Source organism: Amia ocellicauda, chromosome 4 (assembly GCF_036373705.1).
Source record: "Amia ocellicauda isolate fAmiCal2 chromosome 4, fAmiCal2.hap1, whole genome shotgun sequence".
NCBI lineage: Eukaryota > Metazoa > Chordata > Actinopteri > Amiiformes > Amiidae > Amia > Amia ocellicauda.
Window position 1 is genome coordinate 16,083,498 of NC_089853.1, and position 20,605 is coordinate 16,104,102.

Genomic DNA, 20,605 nt, shown 5'->3' on the forward strand with positions numbered 1-20,605 from the left:
AAAATGCAACACAGGGACACTGACATGTGGAAAGAACTTGTTTTTTTTACCGGGCATTCTTGGAACAGAACTTTTACGTTATGTTAATATGTATCCGTCCATAATATTCAGGATCATTTTTTAATTTTAGTGTATTCACATATGTATTTTATTGTGAAGAAAAAGTTTTAGAAAAGGTAGAAACTGCGGATTGGGACATCTGTTAGGAAATGAAATTGAGAGAATTTAATTGAACATCTAAGAATTCGGTTTAGTTTGGTTGTGGTTTAGATGTGTGTGTTTGCTTTCACCAGAAGCCTACACATTCTGTAAAAACATCTCTCTCTCTCTCTCTAGATATATATATATATATATATATATATATATATATATATATATATATATATATATAATTACAATGGCTGTTAAAAAGATGTTTTCCCATTAAGCTACCATAAACAATCTTAGTTGTCAACAGGTGGACAGTACCAATTGTAATGGTCTATACAGGAAAACCATTAACGATATACACTGAAAGTTGGCTAAGTAAAATAAAAGGCCCAACGATTGCCTCCAAGGGCTGGAGTTGAGAATCACTGGATTAGATGAGACCTGACGGCAGGCGACAGGTACAGAGAAAAGAGAGACAGGAGTTGTTATTTATTTCTTAAAAAAAAAAAAAAAAATGTAGCACTAGGTGGTTGACTGGAAGAGCACAGATAGTAACTGACTTTCTCTGTTCACTTTGTTTCCCACTGTAGTAAGGCTGTGTTCAGTAAAAGCTTGGATATCTCTGATGCCAATCCCAAATTCAACAAAGAAGAAAGGTATTCACTGTTTCTGTCCTCTCCTTCACTACTCTTAGCTTGAAGATGCAGCGGGGCTTTTCTTTTTCAGAACGTCAATTTGTTATTATTGTTTTCTATTTTTATTTAAAACAACCAAAACAAAATGTGTTTGCACAAGCCATTCCTTCCATCATAATTAACCCAAAGAAGAAGAAAAAAGTATAGTACAGGCCTTTTGCTTACTGTCCATAAAATTAAATCTGAATTAGTAACAACGCATGTAGGGATTCCCCCATGAAATTAGCATAAAACTAAAGATTAGGTAATATTTTCTAAATACGAGATAAATGTCTGGCTGTTGTCAATTAATTAGATGGGCTTTAACTTCCCAAGGATTTTACTAGTTATTGATGGGCTCATTTAGGGATCTCCTCATCAGTTAGAGTATTTAAAGGATCAATTTGTGAGGAAGGTTTTTTCTGTCTGTCTGCATCCACAATACAGGCCTGTAATCATATTCTGCACCGTCCTATATAATGGCACATCAATTATAGCTTAAACAATGTGAAGGGCCATGTTTTCATCATGTGGCCTGAGCAGTTCAGTTTTTTTTGTTTTAAGCCTACAGCCAGTAGAACCATCAGTTCCTTCGATGAAGCACCAAACACAACCCCCTTTGCGTTGCTTATTTCTCAACTTACATAAACACCTTACAAAAGCATTTTTAACATCCCCAAGCTTCTACTTTGATGTCACTTGCAATCTCATGGCTAGCATTACACCCCATTCTGCATGAGGCACACAATGAGCATGCTCACCAAATACACCAAAGGCCAGCATGGGAGTTTTCGTCCGTTTTTTTCAACACGGGAGCCACAACACGGGAGAGTGATTGATTTGCGTGTATCTGTTTGTAACCATGTTAGTATTAGATCAACCAGAGACTGAATCCTAATTCCCACCTGCCTCACACACTCCCTTCCCCTCCAACTCCTTTAACTGCTCAACTGCAGGTAGAGAAAATGTGAGTTCTCCTAAACCTCGATGAACCTGGCTCACTGCAGTCAAGCCTCTTCAGCTGGAAAAGCCTTTGACATTCAGCCGTAAGCTTGGCCCACGCAATTCTCGCATGGACAGTGGCCTATTGAAGGAGAAAAAAAAAAAAAATATATATATATATATATATTTAAACCAGTAATAAATGATCATACCTGAAACATATTCAGGAAAAAAACATTGTCAGGGCAGTCTACACTGAAGAGCCATCTCTGTTGGCCTTTGCTGGACTTTGCACCAAAGTTGCATAAGTAACAGTACACTCTTTCAGTCAGAGCTGGCTACAGATCCAATAGTTTCTTGATGTAAAACCAGTCCCCACACATTTGGGAAATCTGTGCCTTCTGGCAGTCATCCCACACATCAAACAAATCTTAATTTCCCCCTAAAACTAAAAAATTAAATAAAAACATCTTTTTGAAATAAACCTCTTTGTCCCTCGGCAGATCCACATTTTTAGTCTTTTACACTTTTCTTCCATTTTTTTCCCCTCCCTTACCGACTGTCATTTGTTGTTGGTTTGTTTGTGTACCAAACCCCCCCTCGAACTAGCTTTTCCTGTTGGTCGCTCCATATTTAAAAGTCTTTCAGAATGAACCTGAAATCCGGAATCACATGGAGCGACTGAAACAACTCCCCCGACGATTGTAATTAATAGCCTGCAAGAAACAGAAATCCAGTCAGTAATTTTCAGGACGTGAAAAATTTAAATGAGTTGGAGTTTTGGAAGTCTTTTTTCTTATAGCCTCAAAACTTTATTCTATATATTTTTTTAGAGACTTTTATCAGCAGTTGGCTGATAACTTTTATTAAGTTGGCTGTTTTGTTAAAATTCCAGCCAGTCCAGTCTTCACTACAAGGTATCAGTATTTATGGTACAATTATCTCCTCTAATTCAACCAGCTACCAAAAAGAAAAAACCTGTTACCTGTTGATAAGCAGGAACCCAAGTGAGGTACTTTACATCTGAACAGAACAGATAACCAAAATGGTGGCAGGACTGTAGGCAAGAGTTGACACTAATGGCAGAAAACACCGTGACAACAAAATTAAAAGACTGTACTAGAACTTTTTCCTTCCAGTTGCAAATCCAACCAAATAAATATGAATAGATAAAAAAATTATAAAAACAAATACACATAATTTATATATATTTCTTTTAAAAGCTTTGACTTCAGTAAACATCCGGTCAGGACGGCTCTGCTCTGTGGGTCCTCAGTCTCACAGGGGTGTAAGCACATTTTGAATTGAAGCTGTTCTGAAGGAATTTCTTTAAAAAGGCAATGCTGCATCTTTATTTAGTGGCCCTTTAGTGCACAAATACAGTGTCTTGATGGCTGACGTGTGTTTATTTATTTATTTATTTATTTATTTATTTGTTTATTTATTCTCTCCCTCTCAGAGTATGTTCTGTCTTGTATTTTTCGACTGCTTCAATTTTCTTTTTACAATTTCAGTATTTTCCGTAAACTCCCCCACCCCACCACCCCCCACCTCCCCTTCCCTCCACCTCCTCCTCTCTTGAAATGGCTTTGTTGCTGTAGAACTTGCACATATGTGGTGTTGAATGCCTGTGGTTTTTTCGGGGTCCCTTATTACCTTGCCTCACCCCTTGTCCCGCCTCCGCACTTTTCACAAACCCACAAACCCCCCGCCACCCCCACCCCCCTCACGTCTGACCTATTCTTTTCAAAGTAGAATCTAATCCCAAGGGAGATTGGGGTTTGATTTGGCTTGTGGGGTGGCTGTTGTGTCAGGTTGGGTTTGTGAGCTTCTTTGTATAAAAGCGCTTTTGATATTTTATTTTTGTGGTGTAAGACTTGCTGTGCGTTTCCAAAATTAATAACACAATCTCTTTCTCCTGCAGCAAACCTTGCAAAATTCTGAATTTAATGGTCTCCAAGTTAAAGATAAATTAAAAATGTAATAAATTAAATTAAAATAAAAGCCTAGACAAGCATTATAACATTTTTCGGCATTTTGGACACAGTTCATTTAGTCAGAATGGGTTTTTAAACCAGTTTTTATTTTGTTTGTTTTTAAGTCTTTCATTAGAGACTAAATATATGTGCTCCAATTTATCTTCTTGGCCGACTAGATTCCTGCAAGTGTTATAAAAGAAACTTCTAACTCTTTTTTATTATCTGATGCTTTCAACTCATCCTTTCAGGGTTTTGTTTTTCTATTCCGGGATTGCTGATCAACTTTAAGGGTCAACCAGTACTTTCAGACACATTAAGAAGGGAATTTTGGATTAGGGCAACAAGCTTTTCTGAATGCCCGGCAAAACAGATTTAAATGATTAACCAGTGGTGTTTCATTTGAGGATCAGATTCCTATTCCTTGTCAAAGAGTCCTGTCATTATGTTGAATAGTTGAGTGAGGGAAAAATTAGAATAAAGTCTGATGCTTTGTAAACACTAATAATACACTAAGAAGCAGACAGCTCATGTTGTCTTTTAAATGGCACAACAAGACAAGCTGATATCTTTAAGATAGTTTTAACAGCCCACTTGTGGAGAGTATCTAGGAGTAGTTTAAAAAAAAAAAAAGTAAATATCACACACATTAATTTGCTTTATATGTTTCAAAATGTGTATGTGATTGGCTGCAGGTTAGTTATTGTATGTGAATTTCAGGAATCTTAATTCGCCATTGTCATGGCCTGACTGTAATTCCCACAATGGCAGTTTTTTTTTTTTTTCTGCACTATTTCCTTTGTTCATTTGACAAATCCACAAACAAGAAGCGTACGGGTTAAAAGCTTCTTTGCCGCTGAACCTTGTAAATTTGCTGAGTAATTAATGTAATTATGATTTACTGTTTAATTTTCTTTTAACAAAAACAAATGCAGTTATGGGCAATTAAGCCCGAAAACCTCATTACAACCATCAATTCCCTACTTTCAAAGCGTGCAAGTCGATTATAGGAAGGTAGCAAAATAGAAAGAAAGAAAGAAATTGCACCATCCACAATCTGTTTTGGAGGGGTGGGGGGAGTTGGAACGGATTGCTGTCTATTGAGATACGAAAGAAACATGAGAAGGCTGAGGGAAGCCTAATTCAATCATGTACCTCAATAGAGAGGCAACACGCATAATGCACACCGAACACTGGAAAATCAGTCTGCTTTAAAACTGCACAGGGATTTTTTTTACAGCTCTAAAACAGCCTAGCAGGTTTGAGAGGTACAGCAAAGTGAGTCAAACAAGGTTTAAAAGAGCAACATCTTCTGGATACAGCCTGTAGAGAGAGCTAACCTCAGGTGTCGCTGGAGGAGGTATCCCCTCTCTGTCGGAGAGTGTCAGACACACTGTCCAAGTCCCGCAGTTTAATTACTTGGGTGGGTTTTTGGCCCTGTTGATCCCACAGCCCAAACTTCTTCGTATCCCCTGGTAGTTCGTAATAAAATAATTCTTAAATGCAGAAAGGAGCCACAAGAAGGAGATGGTGGAGAACTTTCCACATTTTTTTACGGAAACCCTAACCATATGATGATGCTCATGGAGACTGTGACATTTGCAAAGTTGGCATGGTGTATCTAAGTGTATTTGCAACTGCCTAACTCTCCAGCTGAAAGGTAATATACACTATATTTCCAGAAGTCACAGCTTCTCTCCTCTGTGGATTGATTGTTTCAGAGGCCATGTTTGTTGCAGAGGTTGGTTTTTGTGAAAAGAGCCATTAACTTGATGTATTTTGGATGACAGTGTGGCTGCCAGCATTGATGGAATTGTTCTAGTGAGGTCTCTGTACATCACAACACAAATAACACACTGTGTCACAGACCAGGGAGTGTGACACAGTGGCTCAGGAACATGTCAGCATGTTGCACTCCATCCCCAAACTCCACCTCTGGAATAAACTTTGCAATGGAGGATCAGTGAGACCCCATAGAGACCAAGTCTCTCGGTGCACTGGAATCTGTGCTGTTTGTGGAAATGCACAGTATTCCACTGGTCGTCTATCAAACATTGCTGCAGTTATTTAGGCCAAGGGTTGGACTACACCCTAAATATGTGGCTGTTACCAGCTATTGTTCTTGTGGATTTATTTGAGTAGGAATAAGACATGCCTTTTTACATCAGCCTCATATCCTGTTATCCCCCCCCACCACCACCTCCTGAAATCCAGCACTGTGATGACTACATACAGTCACAAACCTCAAACTAATCAAGCCCAGCTCTGGCAGACTGCAACAGCAATGCACCCCCACCAGTGAAACCTCAGCACATGTGTCTCTCTATAATGAGCAATGCCGCATTTACTCTAAATAAGTAACAAAATAAATAAATAAAGAGTGAAAAAGGGTGAGTAGTGTGACATAACTGGAGCAGCTTCACAAACTCCACAAGGAAATTACCTACATTGCTTCCTGTGCAGAACTGCATTCTCTGGGCCTCTTCACCGCCTGTCACCGAGGCAGATTGTAGGTTCTGTTCTGATCGTGGTCAGATGGGTCTTGCCATGGCACTCTTTAGTTGTGACATCAGCTCATCTATTTGCAGATGTTACCAATAAAAACCAAAGGGTGTCCATTACTGTTTCCATTCTGTTAAGGAATTTTCTGCATATCTCAAAAGGCTGCGAGTGGCATTTATTACCCCAAATTCTCAGAGATTATCCTTTTGAGGGCATTAAAGCTACTGTGCTATGTTGCCTGTCTTTAAGCACCACTGCTTCTGTCATTACTTGCACCAGTGAGTGTCTCTCCTCCATCCATGATCCAGACTGTAAGACCAATCACACTACAAAGCACCTCTGGAGCATTGAGCAGGGGTGAGCGGGTGAGGAGTTGTGCATGACTGACTGACCGCTAGGAAAGCTGTATAGAAGGCAGTGGGTTGGAGTTTGTACTGGGGAGGAGGATGTGTGCCGCTCTCTGATGATGTGGTGTAACAGATTTTAAACCCTGCTGGAGTCACTGATGGACGACACAGACAATTTGGTGCATTTAATCAGAATTTGTTTTGGGATGGAAATGAAATGGATCGCAGGCAGAAAGCTACCATGAAGTCAGCTATGGAAATTCTGATCCCCATTATCTTAATCTCTGTGGCCCATCAGGCCAATATTCATAGCACTCTGCCCACCATATTTTTATATATAGCAGTCCTTTCTTGAGAAGCACGCAGTACAATGAAGTTGCACAGCAATATGGAAATCTTTCACAATTTAACCTTTTGGGTTTAGCTTTCATTACAATGGAAATTTTTTCCCTTTACACAAAAACATCCACAAAAAACTTTCAAGAGTACTTAATGTGGTGGAAAATACTTTATGAATTTGTCTCATAGTTGCTTATCCTACAATAAACTTCATAAATCAGCTACACCTATGTCATTTTACAACCTAATCTCAAGTGTGATAAGTCCCTAAAGGGATATTTGGCTTATAACAGTACGTTTTGTTTAGTTTTCTTCTTTCTTTGTTACTTAAACTATGTAAAAGGAGTCCGCTATGAGAGTTTAAAGTCTGGTTTACACCAGTGATCTGTCTTTACCTGAGCATGAGAGAATCTGGAAAGAGTGTATAAATGATCAAATCAGGAATATCGTTCTGAGTTTAAGGTACAGAAAATGTAATTGGATGAAAGCCACTAGTATCCTAAATAAATGAATGTATACTATGGGAGAATACAATGACAAGACAGATATTGAAAAATAATAACAAGCTTGTGATAGATTTTTCTTTTTCAAAGAAAATATCAATTGTGACCCACCAGCAATAATAGCACCTTACAAACCCATACCTGGTAGCGGTTATATTTATGAGTAGAGGAGAAAAGCATCTGAAAAAATAAATCTGTAGAGGTTTAAAGTTTTCTATTAGCAGGTGGGTGACAGTTTTGTTTATCTGACTGTTTGACTGGGATTAGGCCCCGGTAGGGCAAATTTAAAACCTACATTAAAGTTTTTCTTTTCTTTTTTCTTTTTCAGTCTTTGTCAAAATAAAAATATTGTCATTACCACTACCTTAAACTGAGCAATAGTAATTTATATTCTATTAATGTAATACTGATATGAGTAAATACAGCCTTCATTTTAGAAAACTACAAATAATCATCACACCATGTAAAAAATATGGGTCTTTCATGATAGAGTATATCCTTTTGTTGTTGTTGTAGCTTTTGCTTTATGAAAAACTTAATTTCTGGGATGCAGATTCAAATACTGTATTTTTCTCTGTTCTGCAGCTCAAAGTAAAAGCTAAGAAGTGTGCCTTGGGAAACCTTTTTTTTAATGGAATAATAATAATAATTCTTAGGTTAAATGAAGAGCAGATCCTTCTGTCTCCTTTAGAACGCAGAACTAGAAGTGAAAATCGAGTCCAGCCCTGCCTTAGCCTCCCAGCCTTGCAGCACTTTCTCCCTGCCCTCTGCTTCAGCTCTGAGACGCTAAATGATGCCTGTTGGTGTTCAGTGTGCTAACAGGCCCGGGATGTGTTTGTTTTTTCGAATTTGTCCCTCTAGGTCACGCTCCATCAGTGGGGCTTCTTCAGGACTCTCCACCAGCCCTCTCAGCAGTCCCCGGGTAAGTTTCCACCTCTCCAGAGATCATTCCTACCTTTACATTGATGACAGCTTAAATACTGATATCAGTCAAGTATTCCTTTTTATGTCAATGTAAAATGCAATCAGGAAGGCCCAGTCACAGTTACTGGTGTTTGGAGCTCTACATCCCGATGGGGATGTTAAAAGTCTCCTACATATCCGTCAAACTACTCCACAGAAAACTTTGTGTTTTAGGTTGAATTTCAGCCTTCGGTTGTTCTGAGATCTTCCACTTTTCCTCCTCATATTTGCACCTAGACTCTCATCTAAAGTAACCAACACACCCTGAGCCACATAATTAGCTGTTCCATCTCTACATTTTCCCATCATTTTCATTCCAGAAGAGCCTGTCATCATATCTGAAAGAGCTCAGAATCACAGAATGCCTGTAACAAATTATTGGTGAAAGTATTCATGAAAAATTGAAGCCACTTGGAGAGTATTAATAGGGGAAATAATGTTTTCAGAGCACTGAAACCTCTGAAAGTGTTTTCAGTGCAGAGTAAATGATTGGTATGTAGAAAACTTTTTCAAATGGAAGACTGAGAAAAGAATTTGGAATGCAAGTCTATACCTCTGAGCATCTTTAAAAGGGTCTGTAACAAAGGAACTTAAAATCATATTTAATGACAATCTACTCTTCTTTCCGGAATCACGTACAAGTGACTAGATTGTTTTATGCATTTTTTGATAGGAACATTATTACTTTCAATCTGACCAATTTCAATGTGTGAGCCTTCAGGGGTTTGGCACACATCTACACATTTTTTGCTTGTTTTATTTTTGTTGTTGTTGCTGCTGTATTTGTTTTATTTCTTTGCACAAGTCTGTTTTTTCTTTCAGAAAATATGAAGCTAGTAGTTTTTAAGTGAGGCCTTTGATTAAATAGGGCTCAGTGCTATCTAAGAAACAAGTTCTGAATGATGCACAGATAAAAGGATCAACAGATCAAGTAGACTCCATGTCAAGTCAGGTTCTGCCTGTGTTATCTGTCAGGGCCTCAGATCCTGGCCTCTGAAAAGACAGTTTGACAATAAAAAGGGATACAATGCCAGTGTGATCCCCCACAGTGCTTCCATCTCATACTCTAACCAGCAGCCTCACGCTTGCGATGAACTTGTCTGCGGATTCCATTGTACTTGCTTACGCCTTGCTTGCTTGGTTCTTGCTGGCGAATTTGTTTTGTTTTTTTAACCAAAAAAGAAAAAGAGAAGATTTTGATGTTTGCTTTATGTATGCTTGTAATATTGTTTTACACTTTTTATTTATTTATTTGGGTTTGTTTTTTGGTGTCTTGTTGCCTCTTGACTTGTTGCTGAATGGGCTAACCGCATGTTTTTCTTTTCTTTTCTTTCTGCACTCTCACTCTTCCCTGGTTTGTGTTCCATATGTGAATTGTCTGTTGTAATTGTTGTTGTTGTTGTTTGTTTCTTTGTTTCTGTGTTGTTTTTTTTTGTTGTTTTTTGCTTTGTTTTTTTTGGCCAAAAACCATGGGGCTTTGGTTTGTTTGTACTTGTTTTGTCTCGTCCCGCACAACCCCATCGCTCTTTCTGTGTCGGTGTCCATCTGGGGTGCTGCATGCTCTCTCTTCGCCCGTCTCATAGCCTATCAGAAAGTTTTTTATTCCTCCCCAGACACCCGACCTCTCCCTATCCCACCGTTCTTGCCCCACGTCCTCCTTAGACCCTGAGTCTACCCGGACTGCCGTCCGTACACCCAACTCGCTTCAACCAAAGATGGGACCCCTACAGCCCAACCCAAAGACCCAGACCCTGCCAGCAAAGACCAAACTGGCCGAAAAGCCATTGCAATCCACAAAATCCAACCCCCTCCCCAGCACTATCACCCATCCGTCCCCGGCTAAGTCAGAACCCACCACTCCTTGCCAGCAGTATCCGCCCTCGGCTCCCAGCCCTCAAGTCCGCCGCCCACCCCTGACAGTCCCCCCCCAGCTTTCTGTGCCCTCCGTCCAGGTCACCCCCCTCTCTCCAATCAGGCTACACCACCACCACCACCCTGCTGCCGGTACTGACACGAACACCAAATCTATCCCCATCATACAGGTGACCCCTCACCCCTCCCCCCGGGGGAGCCCTCTCCCCACCCCCAAGGGAACGCCGGTTCACACGCCCAAGGAGAGCCCAGCCAGCACCCCCAACCCCACGCCGCCCTCCAGTCCCTCTATTGGTGGGATGCCCTGGAGGACACGTCTCAACTCCATCAAGAACAGCTTCCTGGGATCGCCGCGCTTCCACCGCAGGAAACTGCAAGGTAAAGGGACAGGGGTAGAGCCAGGGCAGACCACAGACCCATCCCAACCCAGTGGCTGTCCATTGCCACACAGCACAAATCCTAATCATTTCTCAATGAGACCAGTGTGCTCTGCCTCTAGTTCAAAGTCCCCACTTGCCAGTTCAGCTTTGTGGCCCAGACAAATGTATTTGTCCATCTTGGAGACATCTGGAAACATGGGTTCAACATTTTTTTCTTCCACAGGAAAAATTTTTATATTGTGTAGAAGCCAGTCTGCAACTGAAAATCCCAAGCAATGCAGAAATGATGCTATCCGTGCTTGTGTGTGTTCATCCGTGGCTGTAATTTTCTCCCTGCTCAACTGAGTTCAGGTGGCAACCCTCACTGGGATCAATTCGCAGTGCGTTACCCTTGAGATGGTGAAGGTTGAGATCTTCCTGTGAGGTGTGGTGCAGAGACGGAGCACAGGGCGTCATCTATTATCATTGTGCTGGAGATCACATGATGGGGGATTAAAATGGGCAAGGCCCTCCAAACTCATGCATCCAGTTCAAGATGAAAATGTTAAGCCACAGTGTATTATTGTTATTTGAATGTCAGCTCCGGTGTAATTAAGATAAACCTCAAACTCACACAGTCTTAGCTCTTTTCCACAGTTCCCATTGCCACCCAAGCAGCACATTTGATTTATGATGAAATGTGAAAGCTGTGGAATATCCTTATTATGTCTCATACAAGACAGACCTACAACACAACTAAATAAAGGGTCACAACAACAAAAACATAATTAAATTTGGCAAAACATTAGACATATCATGTATAATCAGTTTTGTACAGGTGATTTCTGGTTTATATTAATGTATCCTTTGCCTAGACAAAATCAAAACTTTGCCCGAGCCTGTGAATCACAAGTTACCAACCTGTACCCAAGCAAAGTTTATTTGATTGTAAGAAGCCGCTATCTACTATTCATTCATTAAAATGCAATAGGGTACAAGTTTCTCAATTGTGAATCACCATCCAATTTTTGATTATTATCAGGAGAATGATAACTGAATGTCCATTAGGCTGTGCATTGAAGCTATGGTTTAAGGAAGGGTCTCTCTGTGGAGACATGCAGTGCAGCCTGGTGGAGCGTCTCCCTCTAACACCACTCAGAAGTGTGCCCCAGCAAATGGATAAGAAATGAAAGGGAAAAAATGTAAAATAAAAATAAAAAGCAGTTGGACTTTAACTCCAATGCGCAAACTGTATTCAGGTTATGTGGAACTGATAAGAGATACAGTGGACTCTGGCACGGTTCATCTAGGAGGATCAGCACGTGCCCCTGTGCTGCTGACACCCCGATGGCCACGCTGATGAGAAGATATGGGAGATTGTGCTGTTGCGGTACCTGCGCCACATTGTCCATCGAGATCTGATCGAGATGGAGGGCCCACGGGGGCCTGATTCACTCTTCAGCTCCTCGAGCAGCAGACGTGTGTGGAGAGCAGATGCCTGCGCTCCACAGGAAAGAGGACTGACGCACGCCTTACAGAACCCAGCGGAAAACGCATAGACCTCCCGCATAGATGTACTGACTCTGAGGCGGTGCATTCTGTGGGGATCTCATTGGTAACACAAATATGAACACTCCTTGTTTCACTGTGAAGCCTTGTGCTTGTTTAACATAGGGGCTAGTTAAAGCTTTACCATTTGCATTTATTACTTTTTTGGTTTGTTTGTTTTTAAATGAGACAGGTAAAGTTCCCCTTTCAATAAATCCTTTTTGGATCCTTAAACAAAAAAACAAATCTGCAGATTCTTTAGGGATTCATGCAAACACCCTTTATTCATTTGTTTCCCTGGAAATGGAGTCCCTGCATTATCTTGTCTATGTGATGCTAGCACCTCTGCTGCAATCCTTTAATCAACGATAATAATGATGCTGAGATAAGAAAGTATGATATCTAAGCAGATGTAATATGAGTGATATTAATGATCCTGTATAATCTGACAGGTCCTGATGTTTTGTTTTTGACAGTCTTCCAGGTAAATCTTTATAATTGTATTTAGGTATAGGTGTAATTATCAGTAATAATTATATTGTAAAACCTCTAAACCACATATAAATGACATAGGAACATGGTTCAGCCTACAGAAATCTAGAAAGATAGAATAGAGTGGAAGTTCACCTTCTGGGGATCTTCTGTTCCTAAGCAGAATCAGTGTTCCACAAACCTGCAGGGGGGTATAAATCATTGAGAAATAATTATAGTTTATAATATTACTAATCAAAACAGAGAAATTGGGAAATTCAGTTGAAAAGAAAATCTGAAAAAATAAATGCAAAGCTCAATGAAATACCCAACTATACACTAAGTTGTATGCTCCATTGTTGTTTGTAATAAAAGGTGAGACTGCTTTCAGCTACAACTGTATTTGGCATTGTAATGAAAACAATTGTTAGAGGGAGTCTTTTAGAAGATCTTAAATCAGTTGTGTAGTTTGATTCTTTTTTTTACATATTTTTTTCTCCTTTATTTATTAAAAAATCTGTAGTCATTATATTAATGCTGATGTGACAGTTCAATTATTCCAGTGGTATTGTTAAGGCCCTGTCAGTTTCTGCTGGTTCAGAGCAAACCACGCTTGAACCTCATGGCCTATAAACCTCTCTATCAACAACTGACTAATCACCTTGTTCGGGTGTTTCTGTGGGCTAGTGTGAAGGTTGGTCATTGTTCATGGTTACTTTGAAAGCATCTTTCACTGTTAATTGTAATGCTGGTTGAAACCTGCTACTCTGGGGGCCTTTCACTCAATCCATTCAAAATAATGTTCTTATAATAATATGGTGAAGTTACAACTACTACTTATTGTTATACTAATTAATAATCATAATAACAATTTTCTAGCTGATTTTCCTTCATTGTGATGGCCTGCATTTTAATCATTTCATTTGTCTTTCAGGAAAGAGTTAGACTGAAAAACAGACATGAGCATCACAAGTAGAGAATGAGCCATATAACTGACCTTTAGTAGTGACCTCTAACCTTTCACTTTTGCACCTGCTTTATTCTTCAGTTCCTACACAAGAGGAGATGTCCAGCCTCACACCAGAGTCTTCCCCCGAGTAAGTTCTTTACTTAATATTGCACTTTTGTTAATACGTTAAAATCTTTTTTATTTTCTATGGTTTTCCATCCCTCTCCCTGCTTTGTCACAGTCTCACTTTGCTAAACCACACTATACTGGGCTTTTACATCAGTATATTGCTGTCAAGTATATGCTGTATTAGGCTACCATTTAACCTGGATTTGAAAGGCTTTCCAATCATGACAAATTCAACTCCCGTGACACCTGAAGCAAGCAATATTACTGCTCTTAAATCACAAATCCCCAGTTGTCGTATAAGTTAATCTTACACAGTTTCTGCCACCTTCTTTTAACACCTGAGGGGCCTAAAATACTGTCCTTGTGTCGACCAGCTACTGTTGTAACTATCTACATTTCACATTTCCAAAGCCAGTTGTTATAAAACAGTCACCTCTGCTACATAACATGCGTCTGCTACATACAAAAACTGTGCGTGAAGTGAAAACTAAGATTAATCAACTTGCAGTATACTGTGTATTTTTACTCCATGAACTCACTCTCTGTTAGTTGTGCTAAAGACAAAATATTTACCAGCCAATCCACCCAAGCTCATATGCAGCTATACCGTGCATCATTTTGACAAGGGGTATTTTAAATTGAACTTGGGAATCGAGATGTCAGTGCAGGGATAAGCTCTTTATTCAGGGAAGCCTAACTTCAGTTGCCCGGCAGTGACTTGACTTATTCTATTTTAGTGTTCCACTTAAACATTCCAGATCTGAAGGAAAAGGAAAAACAGCTCCTTATATGGCAAAATGGCAAAGTTGAACTGTTTTCTCATGAGAACAACATTGCATGTTGTTGGAAACACAATCGGTTTTGCTCGCTCAGCAGGTTGTTCAACAACCCTATCAAACATCCAGCTGAGTTGTACTTATTCTCATGATAGACAAAACAGCGTATCATGAAATAACAGATTAAAAAAGAACGAGAACAGAATGTGCATTACTAAGTATATTGTGTTTCATGTGTGCTGTCTACAGCTTCAGTTAGCCCGTCTCCATATATGTCTGTTTAATCCAGTGCAAATTAAACTTCATTTAGTTTTTTTTTTATTTCCCTCCTCTCTTAATATTCTGCATTTGTAACTTGGTATGGTGTCAATACCTTCGGGGGGAATTGGGCTCCATAAATATTTTAATATTTTAGTTCCACTTAACTACACTGGCACAGGCATAGTTTGGAAGAGGACATATGATTGCTTTTTCTCTTTGTCACTGCTCAGGAGTAAGCGAGAGCGAATTATATAATTGTTTTGGGGGACATGCAGGACTCCATAGGAGTGAATTGTAGGACGCCTACAAATCTGAAGCACCAGGGCCTGTTCATCTGTCTTCAGCTTTTACCACAAGCCTGCCTGGAATATATATGTTATTATTGTTCTGATGGAGGTCTGCCTAGCTGTTCTGCTCCTCTAGTTTTGCTTATAGCTTTTCCAGTTCAATTCTCCCTCAAACCCATGGCCCTTAGATTGGCCGAACACAGTTCCCTTTAGTAACCCCACAAGCTAAAATTGTTACCTCGATCTTTTGCTTTTTGTGGTTGGTTGTGATTCAGTTGTTTCTATTCACAACAAGGAGCTGTGAGCTTCTTTGAAGGACTGTGCAGGCATGCCAGTTAGTCTGTGTTAATACAGACGTGCTCAGATTTGTTGGTACCCCTCCACAAAAAATGAAGAATGCACTATTTCCTCTGAAATAACTTGAAACTGACAGAAGTAATTGGCATCCACCATTGTTTATTCCATATTTAATAGAAATCAGACTTAGCTTTTGATTGTTTTTCAGCATAATATTGTAAATAATAAAACAAATGAAAATGGCATGTACAAAAATGATGGGACCCTCAACCTAATATTTGTTGCACAACCTTTAGAGGCAATCACTGCAATCAAACATTTTCTGTAGCTCTCAATTAGACTTCTGCACCTGTTAACAGGTAGTTTGGCCCACTCTTCCTGAGCCAACTGCTCCAGCTGTCTCAGGTTTGATGGGTGCTTCACCAGACTGCAAGTCTCAGTTCTTTCCATAGATGTTCGATAGGATTCAGATCAGGACTCATAGAAGGCCACTTCAGAACAGTCCAATGTTCCATTCTTGGGTGCTTTTATCTGTGTGTTTTGGGTCTTTATCCTGTTGGAGGACCCATGACCTGCGACTGAGACAGAGCTTTCTGACGCTGGGCAGTATGTTTCAAGTATGATTCAAGGCACCCTGTGCCAGGTACAGCAAAGCAGCCCCAAAACATAACTAAGCCTCCTCCATGTTTCACTGTAGGTATGGTGTTCATTTCTTTGAAAGCTTCATTTTTTTGTCTGCAAACATAGAGCTAATGTGACTTGCCAGAAAGCTCCAATTTTGACTAATCTGTCCAAAGGACATTCTCGCAGAAGGATTGTGGCTTGTCAATATGTATTTTAGCAAATTCCAGTCTGGCTTTTTTATGATTTTCTTTCAAAAGTGGAGTCCTCCTGGGTCTTCTTCCATGGAGGCCACTTTCGCTCAAAAAGCAACAGATGGTGCGATCAGAAACTGACGTACCTTCACCTTGGAGTTCAGATTGTATCTCTTTGGCAGTTATCCTTGGTTCTTTTTCTGCCATTCAAACTATCCCTCTGTTCAATCTGAGGTTGATTTTCCTCTTGCGGCCGCGCCCAGGGTGGTTGGCTACAGTTCCATGGACCTTAAACTTCTTAATAATATTTGCAACTGTTCTCACAAGGAACATCAAGCTGCTTGGAGATGGTCTTGTAGCCTTTACCCTTTACCATGGTTGTCTTTATTTTCTTTCTGATCTCCTCAGACAGTTCTCTCCTTTGCTTTCTCTGGTCCATGTTCAGTGTGGTGCACACAATGATACCAAACGGAATAGTGACTACTTTCCTCCATTCAAATAAGCTGAATGACTGATTACAAGATTGGAGACATGTGTGATACTAATTAAAGAAAGTAGTTTGGAATATCACTACAATCCAATTATTTATTATCTTTTCTAAAGGGTACCAACAAATGTGTCCAGGCCATTTTAGAATGTCTTTGTAGAATGAGCAATAATTAATCTCTTTTCACAGCTTCTTTGCTTTATTCTATGACATACCAAAGGCATGCAAGTATACATGATGCAATAGCTTTTAATTTCATCACTTTTCAGGAGGAATTAAGTATTATTTCAATGAGCTGTAAGGTTACCAACAAATTTGAGCACATCTGTATATATAAACATGTGGTTCAGAAATCCATTTTGATAGATGTTTATATTCATAGAACTATGATTAGACTGTCACTGGTTTACTATGGTGTGGGGGTGGCTTGCCCTCTTGTGGAAAATAAGGACCTTGATCCAGTCATTGCTTTCAGTATAGAGAGCAGGACTGCTGAATTTTCATATCTTAAATGGATTTTGTTTGTCCATTATACAACCCGATTGTATCCAGTGCAGTTTTATATGGTGTAGAACAGTAGGGCAGACGCTTCACTAATTCCAGTCCATAATCCTATGTCTTCTGGTACTGATTTATTTTTCATCCCCAACCACAAGTACTCAATCTTGTCTGTGGAAGGCAACAAGAAATGTAGTTTTAACAATGCAGAAGGCAAATGTCAAAACTTTTTGTTGCCAACGTAATGCCTCATTTACTTCTAGCAGAATCCAAGAGAAGGGTTTTTGCTTTGTTTTTCTGCTTTTTTTTTAATTGTATGTATCTGTGGCCACATTCTCTTCACCATCTTCTCTATCAGCAGGGTAGAAATCCATCTGCCTTTGGGTCCTAGGGCGTCTGTCGTCAATTTCTTCCCATAAATCATTTTTAAGTCCTAAAAGTGCTGCCGAGTGTAATTTACATGATGGGGTTTGTCAGGATCCTGCATAGATAGAGAAAGAAACATTTTTTACATGCTGCTACCGCCACTTCGCCATGCCAGCCTTCTGCGAGTCACTCTCCCTTTTTGTTATCTACTCCTGAAATGGAGTAAGAAAAAGAGCAATTTTTCAACCTGAAATCCCCAAGTCCTGCCATTAGACATCACTGTGGTAGCAATCTGGCTTTAATGAAATCAAACGGAGGCCATTTCAAAATTGATTTCTATTTGCTCTCAGGTTAAAATGAGCACTTTATTTCTGTGCTTTCTTTCTGTCTTTCATTTATTCTCTCTCAGAAAGGCTATTTTGACGACATGGGTTTTTGACTATTATGGGGGGATGACATTCTGTTTGAGTGTTTGAGCATTAACCTTAAAAAGCTCATGGAGACTTTCCGAAACCTGTAGTGGGGATACACACTTCCACATTTTGTTTCCACAAAACAAGTTCCGTGCCCGTCATTTTTCTTTTTACTGTTCACATCCTGACAGGTTTTTAAACTCTTAAGTTATAAAGACAAGTGCACAGACTCAATAGTAAAGCATGCTGCGGTGAGAGGAATGCCTTCCCACACTGATAGCATGGAACTGCCAGGATCCTGAATAGCGGAGAACCCAAAGGCAGTACTAAAGCAGCTAGTGATGACTCATAAATTAGTGCACTCATCTTTATAACTTGTGACTTTAAGATGTCAGATTTGTGAACCATGTATAAAAAAAGGTAACACGTGAAACCTTGCTTTTTTAATCCATCTATTTAGAGGCAAATCCGATGTGAAACACAGATCATTTTAGATGTTGTATATTCTCTGTAAATAAAGCACATCACTCAGCCGTTGGCTTGTTGGCGGGTTTGTGGCCCAACATTGCCATTTGAGGAGATGCAGGAAATGTCCAATCCATGCTGTAGTTGCCCCTTAAAGCTAATCTTTGGCTGTTTGTCCATTTGTTTGTTTCTTCCAGACTTGCCAAAAAATCCTGGTTTGGTAATTTTATCAACTTGGAGAAAGAGGAACAAATCTTCGTGGTCATCAAGGACAAGCCATTGAGTTCCATTAAAGCAGACATCGTACACGCCTTTCTTTCAGTAAGCCCCCTCTTTGAATCTCTGCAGTGCTTTAATTACGTCATTGTAGTCCACCACAGCCCAAATACAGCTTCACTGCGCATATAGTAATGGAGTGTTTATTTTGTTGTGACCTGATGAACATTCACAAAATGTATAGTTTTAATTTAATTTATCCTGTATTAGTGTGATTTTTCTAACGTTTTTTTTTTTTTTTTTGTCTTTGGGTTCCTCTTTTTATATTACGAAAAAGAATGTGAAAAGGAAAGAAGCATCTGTTTTGGAAGATGTGTGTGTTTGTCAAATCTGTGTACTTACTGCCAAGCTACATTGATGCAAAATGTTCTATGTAGCATAGCACTTGATATCACTGACACTGACATCTCTACTCACTACATTGGGTTACATTTCTAACCCAGCTTAAGTTAAATGCCCATATATAGCATCCAAGGTGTGGATTCTGACCTCTGATATATATTTCATTATTTCAGTCATTCAGCTTTAGCAAGCCACATTTTGTTTTGTAACCCTAAGTATGGAGTTCGATAATCCCACTCTTCATTCGACACCCGCCCTGAAAAAAGGCCCAATTCAGAATTTGAACTCTATCAATCTACCTATAATCCTGCTCCGTGAGCTGTTAAGTAGAAGTTCGTTCTGTGAATGTTTCTCAACTTTAGGGCACTTCAGAGTCCATGTGAGTGATGCCTGTGAATTGCCAGGTTAATAAAGGATAAGGTAGCAGCTTTACTCCACGTCGCTCCGCATGATCTCGGCCCAGCTTTGGTGCTGGCGGATGGGGAGCTACCTTCTCAGGTTAATAAGACCTGATTAACTGAACCACGGCAGGCTGCTGCTTAGCTTCTCTTTGTTGTAGTGATGAAATGGAAGACTCCATTACCTGGAGTCAAATTGTAAGCCATTCTGTCATAACTGGATCTAAAGCTTTTGAAAGAAAAGTAAATTTCTTAAACAGTGAACAACAGCAAAAGCATTTTAAATGCCATTTAACTGAAAAACATTGGTCATTTATTTGTTTTCCTTACTTTAATGTTTCCTCTCCTTCCAGAAATATGGCCATAGAATGATCAATGGATTCAAAAAGCAGTAAGAATATGAATGTGCGATTGAAAACTGAGGATATGTGATTGTATTTGTGTGCTTTCTCTGTGTTTGCCCCAGATTCCCAGCCTCAGTCACAGTGTGATATCGCAAACAAGTTTTCGGGCGGAGTACAAGTCGACCGGTGGCCCCACGGTTTTCCAGAAGCCTGTCAAATTCCAGGTGGACATCACCTACACAGAAGGCAACGAGGTGCAAAAGGAGAACGGCATCTACTCAGTCACCTTCACACTGCTGTCAGGTAACCATAGAGACTGTCCGGTTGGCGGAGAAATAGCCGTGTCTGTCCCAATTGGCAAACCAAATGGTGACATCACTCCTTTCCCCGGCTAATCACAGCCCAGCTATTTGGTAGAGGCTTGGGGAGGGGTTGAATGGGATAGGGGTACTCCAAGTACTTACAGAATAGTGTTTTTTTTTGTTTTGTTTATTCCAGTTATTCCAGGTATTCAGATTTACAAATTTAAAAAGAGCAGAATGTTTTCTGAATTATGATTTAAAAAAACGTACCTCCTCTTTTTTTGTCACAGGGGCCTGTCATGTTAATATGAGCTACCCTGATATAGAGCTACAAAGGGGGACATTGTCCAGTACAAAATGGAGAAAACTGAACCATGTGTATGTGGTAGCTTGGCTTTATTCATCATACTGGTCTTGCCCATGAATGGCCACACATACTGTGGAGCGGGGTCTCCTTGGGTTGGCTCATATTAAAATGGCAGGACTTGGAAGCAAACAAGGAACTTTGACCATTGGGCCTGTGTAACAGTGCTGAAGAAGATTTCTCTGCAGTA

The 20,605-nt window shown here is 39.9% G+C and overlaps 1 protein-coding gene across 1 annotated transcript in view; it reads left to right on the plus strand.

The window, feature by feature from the left end:
• brsk2b (BR serine/threonine kinase 2b) overlaps positions 1-20,605 on the plus strand; it is a 285,057-nt gene that overhangs the window by 239,642 nt on the left and 24,810 nt on the right. The window contains exons 13-18 of the mRNA XM_066701102.1: positions 741-806; positions 8,295-8,355; positions 9,980-10,646; positions 13,695-13,743; positions 18,587-18,710; positions 19,872-20,052. Of these exons, the coding sequence (XP_066557199.1) occupies positions 741-806; positions 8,295-8,355; positions 9,980-10,646; positions 13,695-13,743; positions 18,587-18,710; positions 19,872-20,052 (1,148 nt within the window). The remainder of the gene's footprint in view (positions 1-740; positions 807-8,294; positions 8,356-9,979; positions 10,647-13,694; positions 13,744-18,586; positions 18,711-19,871; positions 20,053-20,605) is intronic.